This window comes from Meriones unguiculatus, chromosome 10, assembly GCF_030254825.1.
Source record: "Meriones unguiculatus strain TT.TT164.6M chromosome 10, Bangor_MerUng_6.1, whole genome shotgun sequence".
Lineage (NCBI taxonomy): Eukaryota > Metazoa > Chordata > Mammalia > Rodentia > Muridae > Meriones > Meriones unguiculatus.
In genome coordinates, this window is record NC_083358.1 from 1,553,525 (window position 1) to 1,570,347 (window position 16,823).

Below are 16,823 nucleotides of genomic sequence, written 5' to 3' on the forward strand. Positions count from 1 at the left end.
ACCATGTGTCAAGAAACAAACAAACAAAACTAGACCCCTTGTGCCTTAATAAACTGGGCTATCTTCTGGAGCTGTGTAAGACAAACAAGGTCAAGGCTGTGACACCATTTGTAAACTATAAGAAGATTCAAAGGACACTGGTCAATTTTTGACCTTTACCCCCAAAGGCCTGTCTCTAGACTGTTTCTAAGACTGAAACAGGAGGGCACTTCCTGGAAAGACAGTTTGCACAAGTGCTGACAGCTGCTGTCCCTGGAAGATAAAATCTCCTCTGCAGGAGCACGGCATCACTGAGCATGACGTGCGTGGCCTGCTGGAACAAGAATGATGTGCCGCTTCGGGGAGACTCTAGTCAGCACAGAAAATACCGCAACCCTGTGATTAAGAGCTTGTGTGCACATGGGAGAATCAGGGGTTACTCCCGTGACATAGACACTCTTCAGTCATGATGGCCAGAGCAGGGGAGGTGGCTCCGTGGGCAGAGTGATTGCCTAGCATGCAGGAAACCCTGTCTTCAACACCAGCCTTGTTTAAACTGGGTGTGGTGGCCCACACCTGCAGTCCCAGCACTTGGGAGTAGAAAGCAAAGTGCAAGGTTATCCCTGCTACATGGCAGGGCTAAGGCTAGACTACACAGTTTCCTCTCTCAAAGAGGGGGGGGGTGCAGCAAATATAAAAAGCAATGTAAAGGTTGAGGCTCACTGCTAATCAAAATGATCATTCTTACTCAATACACACTGTTTCTCCTGAGAAACAGCTGCTTCCCCTTGCAGGAGCCGCTTCCTTCTGGGAAAACCAGCATCTCCTGAGTCAGCACATAAGGTGCTCTGCCATTCATGGTCTAGGTAAACCAAAATGGCACAAAATTGGTCTTTGTGCCATCAGGGAGTGAGTGGTGGTGTATGGCAGCCCAGCACCACAGCAGCTGAGATTTTGAGTCCTTGAGGACACTTGTCCTTAAAAACAGGACTAGAGAGGCAGTGCCCACAGCAGGGTCCAACACAGTTCCGTGAACTGGCGGCCCAGTACTCAGCATCTCCTTCCTTCCAGCAGAGTCTGCATCTGGTTGGGTGAGGAATAAGTTCTACGCAGACAGAGCCACACTTCTGTGGCACAGGGCTGTCACCAAGCCAAACTGCCACCATCCTGAGAAGCCCAGTGAGGTCCCATCACCAAAGATGATCCTGTCTACTCACATGGAAAGAGGCTGGAAAGGGCCTCAGGACTCCTGAGCACCCAGCACCTCGCCTGATCTGCCGCAATTTCACATGTCCTCAGGGTCTCAGGGGAGAGCCAGGGGAGAGGCTGTCTATCCAGTTACAGAAAAGCCGCCATGGCTTCCAGAGGGTCCTTTTGGGGAGCAGGGGTCACTGGTACTCATGGGAATAACCCCAATGAACTCACTGGGACTCCAGGGTGAACTTCAGTGTTATCGGACCTTGTTTTATTGTTCTGACCTTCGGAGAAGGGAGGATGTTTATTTCTCCTCCATGAAAACAATTTTACCAGTGATTTTCCAGAGAATGCAGGCATGAGGCAGACAGCGGTCAGCAGAAGCATGGACTGGGACTGGAAGATGGCTCAGTGGCTGTGTTCTTGCTACAGAGGCATGAAGTTTGGCTCCCCAAGGCCTGTGCACATACCTGCCATGCATACCTGCAAACCCAGAACTTGGGGACAGTAGGGTCATTTTAGCTAAATCTGAGCACTCAAACACAAAAGATATTCTATCCCAAATAATAAAAGAACAACTGAAGAAAACACCTGATGTCAGCTGCAGGGTTCCACAACAAATGCACCCTCCCCTCCCACACCCCACCTCCACACATAAAACAACGACATCCTAGCATAATCATGGTAATGTGTATTAGGGACGGCTGAATAAAAAGGGGTTAGGCTTGTTCAAACCCAATTATTTGAATCTATGCGAGCCACAGAACTGTCCTGAAGACAGGCATGTGTTTCACAGGAGCTGTTCTGCTCCGAGGGGGAAAGCCCCTCTCTTCAACCCCCCCACCATGGCACACTCGCCATCTGCAGGTCACACTACCTTGCCGGGTCTCCCCTATGGCTCTCGGCAAGGAATTTCTCCGTAAGTAGCCAAAGCTGCCACAGACTGACAAAGGCTTTTAGTGTGAGACTTAGAAAAGCTTTTCATTCTCTCCTCCTTGTTGCGGATGGAGTTGGGTTTCTCTAGTTGTTGAGGTCAGACACCCCATCCTTCTAGCATCCAACTCTGCTTTCTCCAGTTATCTATCCACAGTTACTTGTGCTACATGGAAATGAAGTAGAAATGCTGCTTGCGCAAGCGTCACTTCTTAGAGAATGTGCACTTTCAGAACGTGGGAATGGAGAGGTGCTTGCTGGCTGAGGACTCGCTGCTCTTTGGGAAGACCAGAGCCACAGTTCTCGCGAGATCACAACCACTTGCAATTCCAGATACCCTCTTCTCTCCTGGCACGCAAACTCCCCTCTCCACACTCATGAATAGAAATCTAAAAATTTTTAAATCTAAAATAATCAGAAAAATTTCCTTTCGATAAAAATTATGGCTAGAAGAGTTGGTTTCTGTTTTGTTCTTCTAAATGACGGGGTCTACATGGAAAGGAAAAGAATGGGACTCTAGGGATGAGATATTGAGACCAGTGAAGCAACAGTAGACGGTAGTACATTATAAAAAAGCTTCATCTGAATACACTTACATACGTGTTCTTGGATATAGCTCTGCTGATAAAGGGCCTGCCTGGCATGCCCAAAGCGGGGGTTTGAGGCCAACCACTGCGAAAGAGAAAGGGAAGGGAAGAGACAGGTAGAAAGGGAGAGGGAATGGAGGGAAAGGAGAGGGAGAAGGGAGGGAGGGAAGGAGGGAGAGAATAAAGGAATAAAGCTGGGACTTAGATGACGCCCACTGTTTTTTGACCGAGTACCTTTCTCAGTGGGTAAATATGGGAAACGTTAGAGGCAGGTACTGTTTGGATCACAAGATCTCTGGGAAGGGTATATATGGATGACACTGGATAAAACAAAACCCCATAAGCACGTGAACCTCTCCCTGATCAGGTGAAAACCGCAGGCAGCAAAATGTGCCACTAACTCGCTGCTCCCGTGAATTGTACGTTCCTTAAAAACGAGCCCCTTTGGGATGGGGACTGAGCATCCTTCCGAAAGGCAAAGAGGAAGGACATCAGAAGAAGAAGAAAACAGGCAACAAGCTAAAACCCGCCACAGAGGGCCTCTGAAAGAATCTGCCCTGCAGACTATCAAAGCAGATGCTGAGACTTATGGCCAACTGTTGGGCAGAGTGCATAGAATCTTATGTAAGAAGCGGGAAATAGTAAGATCTGGAGAGGACAGGAAACCCACAAGAAGAGCAAGAAAACCAGAAATTTGAACACAGGGAACTTCCCAGAGACTCACACTCCAACCAAGTACTATGCATGGAGATAACCTAGAACCCCTGCACAGATGTAGCCCAGGGCAGTTCAGTGTCCAAATGGGTTCCATAGTAATGGGAAGAGGGACTGCCTCTGGCATAATCTGATTGCCCTGCTCTTTGATCACCTCCCCCTGAGTGGGGAGCAGCCTTACCAGGCCAAAGAAGATGACAGTGCAGCCACTCCTGATGAGATCTGATAGACTAAGATCAGAAGGAAGGAGAGGAGGACCTCCCCTGTCAGTGGACTTGGGGAGGGGCATGCGTGAAAACGGGGGTGGGTGAGATCAGGAGGGGAGGAGAGAGGGACTTACAAAGTGAATAAAGTGTAATTAATAAAAAAAAAAATAAAACATAAATAAAAATAAATGAGCCCCTCACATCCTGAATCCTATAATCTGGCTACTGCAGCTATTCCTGGGATGACTGCTTTCGAGATCCTGCCTCAAAAACAAACAGAGTAAATGAATTAAGGATAACAGCTACAGCACGGCTGCAGAAAGCCTGACCAGAGACTGGTGTGCAAAGCTAAATGCCAAGGCGACATTTCGCGACACTCTGCTCTGCACTGCTGCTGCACATGCATCGTGACCGTCAAGGGGGAATGTGGACAGTCCTCGAGGAGTTCACTTTGCGTTTTGTGTGCCACACACAGCGGGCAGCAAAGCTGAGCGTGTTTGTTACTAAGGATGATGGTAGAACACTAGCACCCCGTGAAGCAATACACCATTCAGTTCTGAAGTCATTTTCTGAATCTAGACAGACTGGCTACATCTAGGCTAGATCCCTCAGCTCTGAGTTCCCATGACAGAGTCCACATCAGCCTTTCACAGAGCTGGTGGAACCCACTCATCATGAGGGCATCACAAGCTGCCAATCAGGGGTAGCCATGTTCTAAATGCTGCTGAAGGTGTGAAACCTGTGGTTGCATCTCGCAGTTATTAAAGTGATCTTGTATGCTAGGCGTAGGCTTGGGAAAAGAACCACATTCACTTGCTCCTCTGGAGAAATCATTATCACCAAATGAGGGTGAAATGCTTAGCATCTCTTTTTTTCTTTTCCTTTCTTTGTTACAATTTATTCACTTTGTATCCCAGCTGTAGACCCCTCCCCTCATCTCCTTCCAGTCCCACCCTCCCTCCCTCTTCTCCACTCTATGTCCCTCCCCTAGTCCACTGACAGAGGAGGACCTCCTCTCCTTCCATCTGACCCTAGCCTATCAGGTCTTATCAGGACTGGCTGCATCCTCTTCCTTTGTGGCCTGGCAAGGCTGCCCCACCAGTGGGAAGTGATCAAAGAGCCTGCCACAGAGTCCATATCAGAGACAGCCCCTGTTCCCCTTACTAGGGAACCCACATGGAGACTGAGCTGCCATGAGCTACATCTGAGTGGGGGATGGGGGGTGGGGAGGTCGGTCTAGGTCCTCTCCATGGTTCTTGTTTGGAGCATCAGTCTCTACAGGACCCCTTTTGGCTTTGTTGTTCTCCTTATGGAGGCTCCTATCCCCTCCAGGTCTTTCTATCTCATCCTTCTTCCCTAAGATCACTGTACTCTCCCCAAAGTTTGGCTATGAGTCTCAGTATCTGCTTCCATACCCAGCCGGGTAGAATCTTTCAGAGGCCTTCTGTGATAGGCTCCTATCCTGTTCCCTATCTTCTCTAACTTCCTGTCTATCCTGTTTGCCCTTCTGAATGAGGATTAAGCATCTTCCCCAGGGTCCTCCTTGTTGTTTAGCTTCTTTAGGACTATAGATTTTAGTATGGTTATCCTATATTATATGGCTACTATTCACTTACAAGTGAGCATATACCATGTGTGTCTTTCTGCTTCTGAGCTATGCCACTCAGGATGATCTTTTCTAGTTCCATCCATTTGCCTGCAAATTTCATGATTTCCTTGTATTTAATTGCTGAGTAGTATTCCACTGTGTGAATGACCCACAATTTCTGTATCTGTTCTTCAGTTGATAGACATCAAGGTTATTTCTAGATTCTGGCTATTAGGAATAAAGCTGTTAAGAACATAACAGCCTAAAGACTTGGAAAGGATTTTCACCAACCCTGTATCAAACAGAGGGCTAATATCCAGAATATATAAAGAACTCAAGTTGTTAAACATCAACAAATCAAGTAATCCAATTAAAAAATGGCGTACAGAGCTAAACAGAGAATTCTCAACAGAGGGATATCAAATGGCAGAGAAACACTTAAATGTTCAACATCCTTAGTCATTTGGGAAATGGAAATCAAAATGACCCTGAGATTTCACCTTACACCCATCAGAATGGCCAAGATCAAAAACTCAAGTGACAACACATGCTGAAGAGGATATGGAGAAAGGGGAACCCTCCCCCATTCCTGGTGGGAATGTAAATTTGCACAACCACTTTGGAAATCAATCTGGCTCTTTCTCAGAAAATGAGAAATAGCACTACCTCAAAATCCAGCTGTATGCCATTCCTGGGCATATATCCGAAAGATGCTCAACAGTACAAGGACATTCGCTTAGCATTTCTTTTGCTGCATAGTGACTTTTTTAAGGAGGGCCAGATTTTATGTGGATGTGTCTATCTCCTGTGTTAATCTCTAAGAGTTCAGCTAACAAGTGGGGTAGAAGTGGAGCTTGGCTGTGGAGAGAGACGAAGGCTTTCTTTTCAGCAGCAGGCTCCCGTGTGAGGCACCGAGATTTAGTACCAGGAACTTGGGGACAGTGCTGAGTCAGGCCACACCAACTTCCTCACTGGGGGTAACTTCAGCAGGGACTGACCAGTTACAGTGGAGCAGTAAAAGTTAATCTTTAACCTGGAAGTCAGCAGCACCTCCGGATGACTCAGTGGTTTGGCTGCCAGTTTGCAGGCCCACACCCCTGGGGAGGTCGTGCCAACCCAAGCCTGACCAGAGAGTAATCAACCTTTCTCCAGAGTGGCCAGGACAGCTCAGCCAGGGGCCCTCACACAAGACAATCTCTGCTTTGCCACTGTACTCCACGCGCTGCAGATGCCCAGGTGAACACCACAGGAGACTGTGTGTGAGCTGGCGAGGGGCTTCCCTGGCAGGGTGGAGTCCTGGGCTGATTGTCAGCTCTGAACAGAACTGGGTGTGGTAGCTGGTTCACACCTATAACCTCAGAACTCAGGAGGCGGAGTCTGAAGGCTCGAAAGTTCCAAGTCCAAGGCTACACAGTGAGTTTCAGACCAGCTGGGCTCCAGGAGTCCTGCCTCAAACTAACAGCAAAGATGAGCAGGACAATTCCAGTCCACTCGGCACCCGTGGTGGTTTTCTTATAAGCAACTGCGTGAGAATCAACGCTGAGAGGGACAGACGACATCATCTTTGTTATTACGAACAGGAAGAAGGCTTTGGGACACACGGTCCAGTGGGAGAGTGCCTGCCTGCCAGGTGCAAGGCCATTCCTGAACTGGACCTAAAACTACTTTTCTTTTTTCCTTTTGAATTAAAAAAAAAAGTGAAATTGTTGAGGTTTAAAAGTTCACCTTGAGATGTGGTTCATGGCGGTTACAAGGACGGGAAATGGTTAAGAGCTGCTGCCGCATGCATGGACGATGGCTGGACACAGAATCAGGACCTCACCGCACATGCTGGGAAAACGCTCCAGCACTGAGCCACAGCCCTGGACCCCCGAGGCCAGGCTTAAGGATTGCAGAGAGAGCCAGGGCAGGAGACGTGCTGAGGCCAGCATCTCGGCAGGAGCACAGCCTGGGAGGAACACCATGCAGTTTTGCACACTCAGCATCAGGTGGGCAGAGCAGAGACAGCCAAGGTAGAATTAGCCTGGGAGGAGGAGGTGCAGACAGCTCGGAGCAGCCTGGATGGCTGCACGCCTGCCTCAACAGAGCGAGGGCAGAGGCGGAGGGCTGTCTGAGGCGCAGGAAGGCGCACGTAAGGAATGGGGGGCCAACACGGGCGTGCGCCTGGAGGCAGAGCACTGGGGACTATCCTCAACATACCTGCGTTGGTGAGGGCCTCGGCACCATGCTAGGAGAGGAGGTATGTACAGATGGCAGCGTGTGTTCGGTAACAAGATCATTGAGATTGTGGAGGAGGGGCTGGGGGAGTGCAGCCAAGCAGCAGAGTGCTTGCCTAACAAGCGGGAAGCCGCGGGTTCTAGCCCAGGCCCTGCTACAAAGGAAGGGGGTGAGAAGGAAAGAAAGAATGTGTGGGCAGAAAACCAACCAACTGGGAGGCACACAGAGAACAACAGTGCAGAAACGACATTCAGCAGTCAGGACCAACGGGCACAAACTTTTGTATCTCAGAGCCGGCAACAGGAATGGGTGCTTTTGGCAGCACACACAGTAACAGTGTGGCGTTGGGTGGATTTCACAGTGGCTGAGGCCCATGCACAGGTCCGGCAGCATGGTCTCCGAAGGAGACAGAAAGGTGGCCAGCCTGGCACCTGGCTCCAGGATTCGGCTGCAGGGTAGAAGGCCGGATTTCCGTGTACACTAACCCCATACCACAGTGTGAGCTGACAGGTTAAGTCACTTCCCTGAGTCTTGTTAGTCTGACCATAAACTACAGCTAAAATGAGTGCCGTCCCGGGTTATGGTGAGGGCTGAGCGGGTGAGGGAGAACAATGTTCTCTGCAGATGGGCACCAGCTACAGCCATGGCGACTGCCAAAAGCCAGCCGCAGCAGGCTGCCAAGGAATGCTTTTCCTATAAAAGTCATGGCCTGCTTGTGCTCCCCAAAACCAGAAACGGGGACCCAGCAGTGACGACGGCAGCAAACAGTGAAATGAGGAGTGGAAGGGATACAGCAAGAAGGAGTACCTACATCCAGCTCAGCCCGTCTCCACCTCCTGTTTACTCTGCAGACCCCGATAAAGCAGTCTCTCTCTTCCTGAGAGAAGGTCTCCACAGGGCTCACAAGGACAAGCTTGCATTTCCAACCCTCCTGCCTTCACTCCTGTAGCAAGGGTCTGCAGGTACACCCTCAGGCTCAAGCTACACAGTGTGGGCCCACACAGGCACGTCCCTGCATCCCCAGAGTTTTCTGTTTCAAAGACTGAAAATAGTCACACAAGGAGAGACGGGGAACGTGGGGTGGAAGCAGTTAATTACAATATAGGTATTATAAATATGGGGAGAGACTAAGGAGGTGTGGCTGTCGCCACCCCGTCAAAACACACCCCCAAGACGCTGAGTGCAGGAGGGGGCTGGGCGCCAGCTGTGCTCACACGGCAGCAGCATGTGCAGTCCAGGTTCCAGCAGGAGACAGCCCAGAGCACGTTGTTGAGGCACGTATGCGTGCGGGTGTGAGAGGCCTGAGGCCGACACATGCCTCAATGGCTGCTCACCCTCCGAGAAGAGCAAGGGTTCTGGCTTCTTCAAGGGGGGGTCCTGCCCCATCTCCTGAACCCTGACACTCTGAATCTTAGGAAGACCCTCACGTGGCAGGCGGAGTATCATGCTTGAATCGTTCAGCTCTAGAGCACACAACCCTCAGACCCAGGGAGCTGTGAACAGCCCAACGGGTGGGCACAAGCATGGCTAGCACACCTGTGCAAGGCTGCCGCACTGGAGAACCCGTCTATCACAATGTGGTACACCTGCAGAGCTTGGGAAGAGTGCCCTGTGGGCTGTCTGCTCGGTGCCAGGACGTATACATGCAAGACAGGTAAAGACAGTGGCCTGGTCTTCCGAAGGGGGTGCTGGCATCGCCACCGCGCTCACGGGTCCTGCAGACAGGAGTGTCTGACCACCTGTCTGCTGCTTACTCACTAAACAGGTCTGGTTTGCTCAACACTGCTGCCACTGACTCCATTCGAAGAAGCTGACCATGTGGTGAGGGAGAAGGGCAGAGAAAGTAGCTAGGAACACTGGCCAGCGAAAGGGAGACAGGGCGGAGGGAATTCTGGAAAGCCAGCCAAAGGGAGGTGCTCCCAAAGCCATGGTTCTGGGGCCAGGAGTGCCTAGTCACACAGACCAGCTCAGGAATGCAGCAGGGAGGGCGGGCCATCCCACTCGGTGGGATGTGCTTTGGTATTCTGATGCTGGTGACCGATTCTGCCAGCTCCCAGTTCTGTGATGTCCTGCCTAGAAGGCTACCCTTTATGGTTGAGGTGTAAAATTCCACTTAGAGTTAATGGCCCAGGAACCAGGGGTCTGTTTATACTGGCTTCTGGACTGATGTTTGATGGCTGCTCTGAGCTGATGTTATGGCCAGGAGCTCTTAACAGTCCCAGAGATCCAGGTGGAGCTAGCCTGAAGTCTGGAAGAGGCCTTAGGCACAGAGTCAAGCACGAGGTTATCCGCAGTTAGCTTCTGTTAGAATTCCTAGGCACTGATGGTGCACCAGTCAGCCAAGGGTACAGCAAAGCACCAACATTTTGTGCCACTCTCAGCTTTAACCCAAGGAAAAAGACACTCACAGGTAACTCAGTGCAAAGGAGAAAAGATATTAAGAAGAAGTGTGGCAGGAATTGTCATTGTAGCAGAGAGTGCAGTTTCCAGTTCTGAATCCACCACCCTGAAAAGCAAAAAGACCATAGATCCAAGAGTGAAGCCATAGAGAGTGTGTGTGTGTGTGTGTGTGTGTGTGTGTGTGTGTGTGTGTGTGAACTCTTGGGATATTCCAGTCAGAGGGATAGAAAGGACAGGTTCAGATGGCTAGGTGATGTCACAGAACAGAAAGCCAGCAAACAGCTGACAGTCAGGGATGTAAAGGAGGAAACCAGGCCGCCATCACAGGCCGGGGACTGTGACGGAGGTTTTCACTGGGAACTGGGTGGTGTGGAAAGCCATGGGGTGCTGAACAGAAGAGGGACTCACTCAGCTTCTGCCTTCCAGCTGCCATGGGCATACCAGACAACTCTGTCCAAACCAGGAAGCACACCGGCTGCAGACACGGGCGGAAAGATCACAAATACTAAGACCCTCCACGCCCACTCTCCAGGCAACCCCAAAGGTTGGCCCCCAGACTGCTCACAGCCTCCATTTCTGACTCTGACCACTGACAGGCGACCTTCTGTGGCAACAGAGGGCAACAAGGGCAGCGAATGCTCGGGCAACAGACAAGGAAGAAAACAATATGGACAGAGGAGAAGGGAAGGTCCTGCAGACCCCAGGACTGGAGAACTAGATGATGACATGGGGTGAGAAAGGAAGCGAACAGAGCAGGCCACGAGCAGGTGGGCTCAGCGTAGGCTAGGGAGAGCAAGAACAGCCATGGAAGCTACAGAATGGAGACTGTGGGCTGGCTTGGCAGAGAGGGGGCATGGAGACTTAGTGAAAGGGTTCCAGGGAAAACGGGGAGTTAGATCACCCTGGTTCATTCAGGAGGAGGTCTGACATGCACATGGCTCTGGGTTCCACCCTCAGCAACACATAAAGGAGGCGGTACACAGCCATCATCCCAGAGCTCGGGAGGTGGAGACAGGAAGATCAGATATTCAAGGTCTTTCGTGGCTACACGGGAAATTGGAGTCTAGCCTGGTCTACATAAGACTGGAAGGGGTGTGTGCAAAAATGGAGACAGCAGAGAGTTTGCTGTGAAGAGAAGGAAAAAAGGAGCAGGGAGTTGGAAGGTGAGGAGTAGCCGGGGAAGTTTTTCCACGATGGAGGACACTAGTAGGATTCAGGACAGTGTAGGTAATCAGCCAGGAAAGATGCAAGGGTTGGAGAAAGAACCATTAGTGAGCTCCGGAGCAGGCCAACAAGGACCAGAGCGGCCCCAAGACAACCACCCCCTACTGAAACAGGACCCAGAACAAAACCAAACAAGCCTGAAGGCCAAGAGCAGGTCTCACAGCTATTTAACTAGGATGGGAAATTCATCTTTTTGTTTCTAAATGGGCTGTTATTAAACACACATCAGAAGAAAGCCATATACTGCTTAGTTATGTAGGACATCAGGTAGGACATCAGGCTTCTAGACACTTCCTTAAAAGTCCTTTGAGAGGACAAAACAATTACTTTATATACTAATTCACGGCTTGATAAAAACACATTTTGGAATAAGGTCTACTTGATCTATCACATTAAATGTAAAAGATACAGGGCCTCCAATGGCATAGATAAAAGCACCACGCCGATTCGAAAGCCGCAAAGCCTGTCTCCCAGTACGTGATGTGATAGCATTTATTTACCCTTGCATTATTAGAAAGTGAACAGTCACTAGCCTTCAATTTTCACGTCAATTGCACGAAAGATTCCATTTTCTACAGCATCTTGGATTGAAATTGACTTAGCATCTCAGAACTGTCAAAAAAAAATCCTTTTAAAGAAATGGTTTGCTCTATGGAGACGATGAGGCAGGTGTCCCCCTCCTCAGGCGGACATGCTATATTCACTACAGATGTGCGGAGAATAGCAGGGCCAGCCCCGTGCCACCTCTACATGCAGGCATCCGCATGGCGGGCGTTAGAGGACCCCGCTTAAACGTTTTAATGAGAAGGACACTTGGAAAATACACGTCCAAAGACTGAGCTTATCATTGCTAACAGGTCAGCCTGACACTTGCCTTCCAGGGCTAAGCAACAGGAAACCCTCTTCTGGTTTGAATTCAAAGCAGCACATGCTAACTCACCCTTGAGATTTCTAGATCCAGAGCTTAGTTCAAGGAAACCTCCCAGGCGTGAGCAATTATAAAAGAAGGTTATTCTCTGTCACAGTAACAATAAAAACAAATAAGAAAAAAACTACAGCAAAAAAATGTCTCTATTTTAGTTCTTTCTTTCCATTTCAATGCATCACTCTGTGTTTTGTCTATAGACGTAGTTTTTGCAAATTTATTTTCTGTTTTTTTGTTTTTTATCTTTTTGAGACAAGGTCTCATGTATCCCAGGCTGGCTTTGAGCTCACCATGGAGGCGAAGCTGACCTTAAACTTCTGCTTTTCCTGCCCACAGCACCTGAGCCCTGGGATTACAGGCATGTACTACCATGCCTCCGTTATGAAGCACCAGGGACTGGACCCAGGGCTTCCGCGTGTTAGGCTGCACCAACAAGCGACACCCCAGCCTGATTGTGTATGATTTAACTGCAGTCCTTAAATCTCTACAAGAATGCACAGTCCACCATCTAATTTCATCAACGTGAAACTGATCTGCATGGCGGTTAGGCCTGTGCCCCAAAACTCCAGGCACTGCTGGTTTTTCAATGGCAAAAGACCTGCACTCGCTGCCTCCTTAAGGTCCAGGTGAGGGGCTTCCTGGGTGAGTTGGGGGCTGTATACTCCCACAGAGGCAGAGAGGAGCCTTTCCCACCTGAACTGACTGCAGACCAGCCCTCACTGAAGGCCTTCCATCTTCAGGCTCCTCCCTCCTCAGGACACACAGTTCTGTCACCCTTGGGAAACAAGCATGTGTGTAGCCGAGACTTCCAGGAGCAGGAACAGTGGAGGGATGGAGAGCGACAGAGTCTCACAGGGCAGCCGCTCTCGCCATACAGGAAGTTGAGGTCCACCGCATGGACACACAGCACTGGCCCAGCAGCTCTTCCTAGAAACAGTCCTGGATGAGCCTTCCCTTTTCCAGCTTGCAGTCCTATGGACAAGGGGGCTACTCCGAAGCACTGGGAGAAGCTGCCAATTTTGCCACTTTAGGACTTAGGTCTTAACTGCTTCTCTGTTTGGATCCTGTAACCTAAGGGACTGTTCCTTCCCAAGAGGCCGCTTCAGCCCCAACCTTTTGGTTCCTCATCTTTGCAACCTCCATTTCATTCCAGTTAGGGAGAAGTCTGTAATTCTTATTCCTTAACCCAGTCCTGCCTCCCAACACGGTCCAGGGTTCCCCCCATTGCCAATCTATTGAGAGGCCAACCTGGAGCCCTGTTACTGCATTTCATCTCAGAAGCCATGACTGAAACATATCTGCTCATGATTCCTAGGACCACAGGGTTCTGCTCATCCACTAAGAACAGGGGATAATTAAAACAAAAAAACAAATGAGGGAAGAAAAAAGAAAACCCACACCCTTGACTTCTGAAACAATTTAAACCGCAAAGCATGAAATCAATATCGAAAGTTCCAAGCTGATTAAAATAGAAACCACTAAGTCATCCAGACTCATGGCATAAACATAACATCAACAGCCACTAAGAATTCATTGAAAGTAAATTTATTGTTTGGATTAAAAACACAAAAAGCAAAACTTCTTTGAGACACATTTCCTGTATCCCAGGCTGGCCTCAAGCTCACTATGTAGTGGAGGGTGACCTTGAACTTCCGAGCCTCCTGCCTCCACGCCCCAAGTGCTGGGACTGCAGGCGTGGGCCAGCACACCTGGTGTACAGCATGCTGGGGCCCTGCGCACAGGAGGCAGGCACCCGGGCAGAGCCCAGCCCAGCCCCCACGCCTGGAAAAACCATCGTGCAGCTGGGCTGCTCAACAGTTTGGCTCTGGCGTGCCGCTCATCTCTTCTCCGGCTTCAGCTTGGCTAGGCTGGGTGAGAAACACGTACAGACAAGGTTAGTAAGCCCGGTGAGGGGCTGCCACACACTTGCCTCTCCCCCAACGGCCCGAGGCGGGTCATCTACACCCCTGCAGTGAGGTTTGGGACCTGACCGCCCTGTCATCCTGAGTCACGGTTTTCCGAAGAGCGCGCTCTGGCAGTGTGTCTGATGTCACCCAGGAACAAGGCCGGTCACCTCTGTTTTCTCTCAGACCCACGCCAGGCCGCGTCACCACTTCCAGGTGGCTGTTGTCACCAGAGGAGTCCGTTTTAGCAAGCTAGCAGCAGTAGCGAGATAGCCCAGTGAGCAAAGGTGCCTGCTGCCAGCCTTCCTGAGCTCAGTACACACCCAGGACACAAATGGAGAGAACCTCCACATATGTGCCACTGCATGCGTGCCCACTCACACATACAAAATAAATCAAATTTAAGGTAAGACTGAAGCGTGACTTTTGCTCTTCTTTCCCACAGGGATAGATGGTCACGGTTAGGTCTCAGCTGGGCATGATGGTGCCCCCCTGCCATCCCAGCACTGGAAGGGCAGAAGCAGGAGGCAGAGTTGCAAGTTCAAGGCCAATTCAGGCCTCATGACAAGAGAGTGTCTTACAAAAGAAACAGAACATGTGTCAATGGGTAACACTCCTTCCATGTAAGCTCAGCAGCTACATAAACAGCTGGGCTTGCCCGCACAAGCCGATAACCCAGGGCTGAGGAGGGAGAGCTGGTGTGGCTGAAACAGCAAGCCCCTGCTTCCAGCGAGAGACCCAGGCGCGAGATCACACTGACAAAAGGGCAACACACCCTTTGCTCATCAGTATCTGTAAAACATGATTGCACCACCTTGTTGCTAATATCATTGTCGAGATGGAAGCAAGGCCAAAACACGGTTCCAAGTGCTGCTGCCACCGCTAACGGTTCATGGACTCATGTACCTCCTTCCCCCCTTTCTGTGGTGGACACACACAAAGCAGCAGAGTTCTCAGACACGGTTCATAGTCTGGAATATCACGATCCAATATTGCTTCTGAATCTCAAGCTTTTCCTGGCTTTGGCACTTTGTGCCGAGGACGAACATACTCAGGGATCCCTTTCACCTGCTCAGGGCTCTCACAAATGCTTCTGAACTGAGGCAGGGGGCTGCTGCTATGCCAAAGACGGGGGCATGAATACGAGGAGTTAAACACAAGGCACGGGACTCTTCATCGATTTAAACTGGCGACTTAAACCTAGCACAAGACAGTTAGCTTTCATGACTGACACACTCCGTACCTGACAAACTGCACAGGGATTCACATGATCCACACAGTTGTTCCTGGAGCTATCTGTCCACAGTTAAAGCATATTTGTGACGCTTCAACATGAGAAATAGGAAGCTATAGGGCCGGGACACACAGTGGATGAAGAGCTGCTGTCAAGTAGCTTTCTACACAGCGTTCCTCTGATAGTTTGTTTTTGAGACAGGGTCTCCTACATGGCCCTGGCTCTCCTGGGACTATGTAGATGAGACTGGCCTCAAACTCACAGAGATCCGCCTGCCTCTGCCTCTCAAGGGCTGAGATGAAAGGCGTGTACCACTACGCCTGGATTACAGCCCCTATGTCTGACCACATTACATTCAATCAAAACCTAGGGCTGGAGAGTGTCTCAGCACTTAAGAGCTGCTCCTCTAGAGGACCTGGGCTCAAGCCCAGCAATCATAGGCAAGCATGTGGCGCAGGTATCTGCATGCAGGCAGAATTCCCACACACCTAAAATAAATACATTAAAAAGCCATCAGATAGCTCACCGAGCAGGAAGACGACATGTGTGCCTGTGTGCAAACATGGACAGAAGAGAGCTATGAGCCTCCTTGTGAAGGAAAACTTACTATTTCATTAATTAAACAAAACAACTTCTCTGTAGCTCCATCAAGTAAAATGCTGGACTCCTGAGTGGGGGATAGCATTGTGAGTATGGTTTGTTATACATGCCCAAGGAGCAGAGTCCAGACCCCAGACTCCACGTGAAGCCAAATGCAGTGGCATGCAGTCTTAATCCTTAGTGACTACAGTCTGTTACACAGCATAGGGACCAGAGTCCAGGCCCCAGACCCCATGTGAAGCGGAAATACAGTGGTATGCAGACTTAATCCTAGTGCACATAAGACAAGATGGGAAGCAGGGACAGGGAAGTCTCCAGGGCCAGATGGCTGGGCACATGTGGTGGAGGGCCTCAAGCAGGAAAGCTGACAACTGTCACGAGGCGGCCCTCTGACCTCTGTGTTAACCTAGCCTCCCAGCCCCTAACGTTCCTGTCCCCTTAGCCTTCTCATTTTGTTATATGAACCGCCAAAGAGAGACAACAGCGGCACTGTGCCCCAGTCCCCCTTCAAACCTCTGAGCCTCTGCAGACACCAGGAAGATAGTCCTAGACTCACCTGCTCTTTGGAAGAGCACCCACTGTTAAGGGCATCGCATCCCTTGTCTCCCTCGAAGATCAAAGAGAAAGGAAGAAGCTCATTTCAAGATTTTGCTACAGTCAATAAGGAGTTTAGGGGGTCTGGGGGATGGGGAATACCAAAGAACCAGAGGGTTGATTGGTCTCAAATCCTTACTTCATCAGGCACAGAAGGCTACTGAAAACAAGTGCTGTAACCACTGGACCGTCTGTCCAACTTACGGTCCAGTGGTTACAGCACTTGTTGCTCTTGCAGGGGACCTGGGGTTTGACACCCACATGGTGGCTCCACACTTTCCATACTCCACACTTCTAGAGGATTCAGGAGCCCTCTCTGGCCTCCATGAACACCAGTACACACACGGCACACATGCAGATAAAAACACAACACATAAAAATCAGTCTTTGCAAGGAATTAGTAAAATCTTGGGAAACTCTAATAAGGTTCCACAAATTCTAATAGTAGTGGGAAGGAAACATAAAGAGCACACGAGCATACACATACAGAGGAAGAAGAGGAGGGAAAGGGAGGGAGGAGGAGG

At 50.0% G+C, this 16,823-nt stretch overlaps 2 protein-coding genes across 23 annotated transcripts in view; one reads left to right on the forward strand and one right to left on the reverse strand.

The window, feature by feature from the left end:
- Pard3 (par-3 family cell polarity regulator) overlaps nt 1-16,823 on the reverse strand; it is a 506,727-nt gene that overhangs the window by 149,155 nt on the left and 340,749 nt on the right. For 3 of the 13 annotated variants that reach the window (XM_060391774.1, XM_060391776.1, XM_060391775.1), the window contains exon 21: nt 13,497-13,835. The exons of the other annotated variants lie outside the window; for them this stretch is intronic. In XM_060391774.1, the coding sequence (XP_060247757.1) occupies nt 13,805-13,835 (31 nt within the window). In that variant the 3' untranslated portion in view covers nt 13,497-13,804. Of the gene's footprint in view, nt 1-13,496; nt 13,836-16,823 lie in introns of those variants that run through there. 13 annotated transcript variants of the gene reach the window in all.
- Nucleotides 6,300-14,281, forward strand: LOC110557955 (uncharacterized). Of its 10 annotated transcripts, none has more exons than XR_009594467.1 (4): nt 6,300-7,440; nt 8,151-9,072; nt 10,245-10,362; nt 12,304-14,281. XR_009594467.1 is itself a non-coding variant. In XM_060391779.1 (3 exons), the coding sequence occupies exons 1-3, from the start codon at nt 6,964-6,966 to the stop codon at nt 12,308-12,310; spliced, it is 789 nt and encodes a 262-aa protein (XP_060247762.1). In that variant the 5' UTR covers nt 6,300-6,963; the 3' UTR covers nt 12,311-14,281. The 10 variants fall into 10 exon arrangements, 2 of the variants coding, with proteins under 2 accessions (XP_060247762.1, XP_021508300.1); XR_009594465.1 differs by lacking the exon at nt 12,304-14,281 and having other exon boundaries at nt 8,151-8,380; nt 8,834-9,072; nt 10,245-12,297; XR_009594468.1 differs by lacking the exon at nt 10,245-10,362.

Bases quoted from the DNA above. Each gene is read 5' to 3' on its own strand.
- LOC110557955 (XM_060391779.1), top strand. From the start codon at position 6,964: ATGGTTAAGAGCTGCTGCCGCATGCATGGACGATGGCTGGACACAGAA. The intron at 7,441-10,244 runs GTATGTACAGAT...TCTGCCTTCCAG, and splicing joins GCACCATGCTAGGAGAGGAG to CTGCCATGGGCATACCAGAC.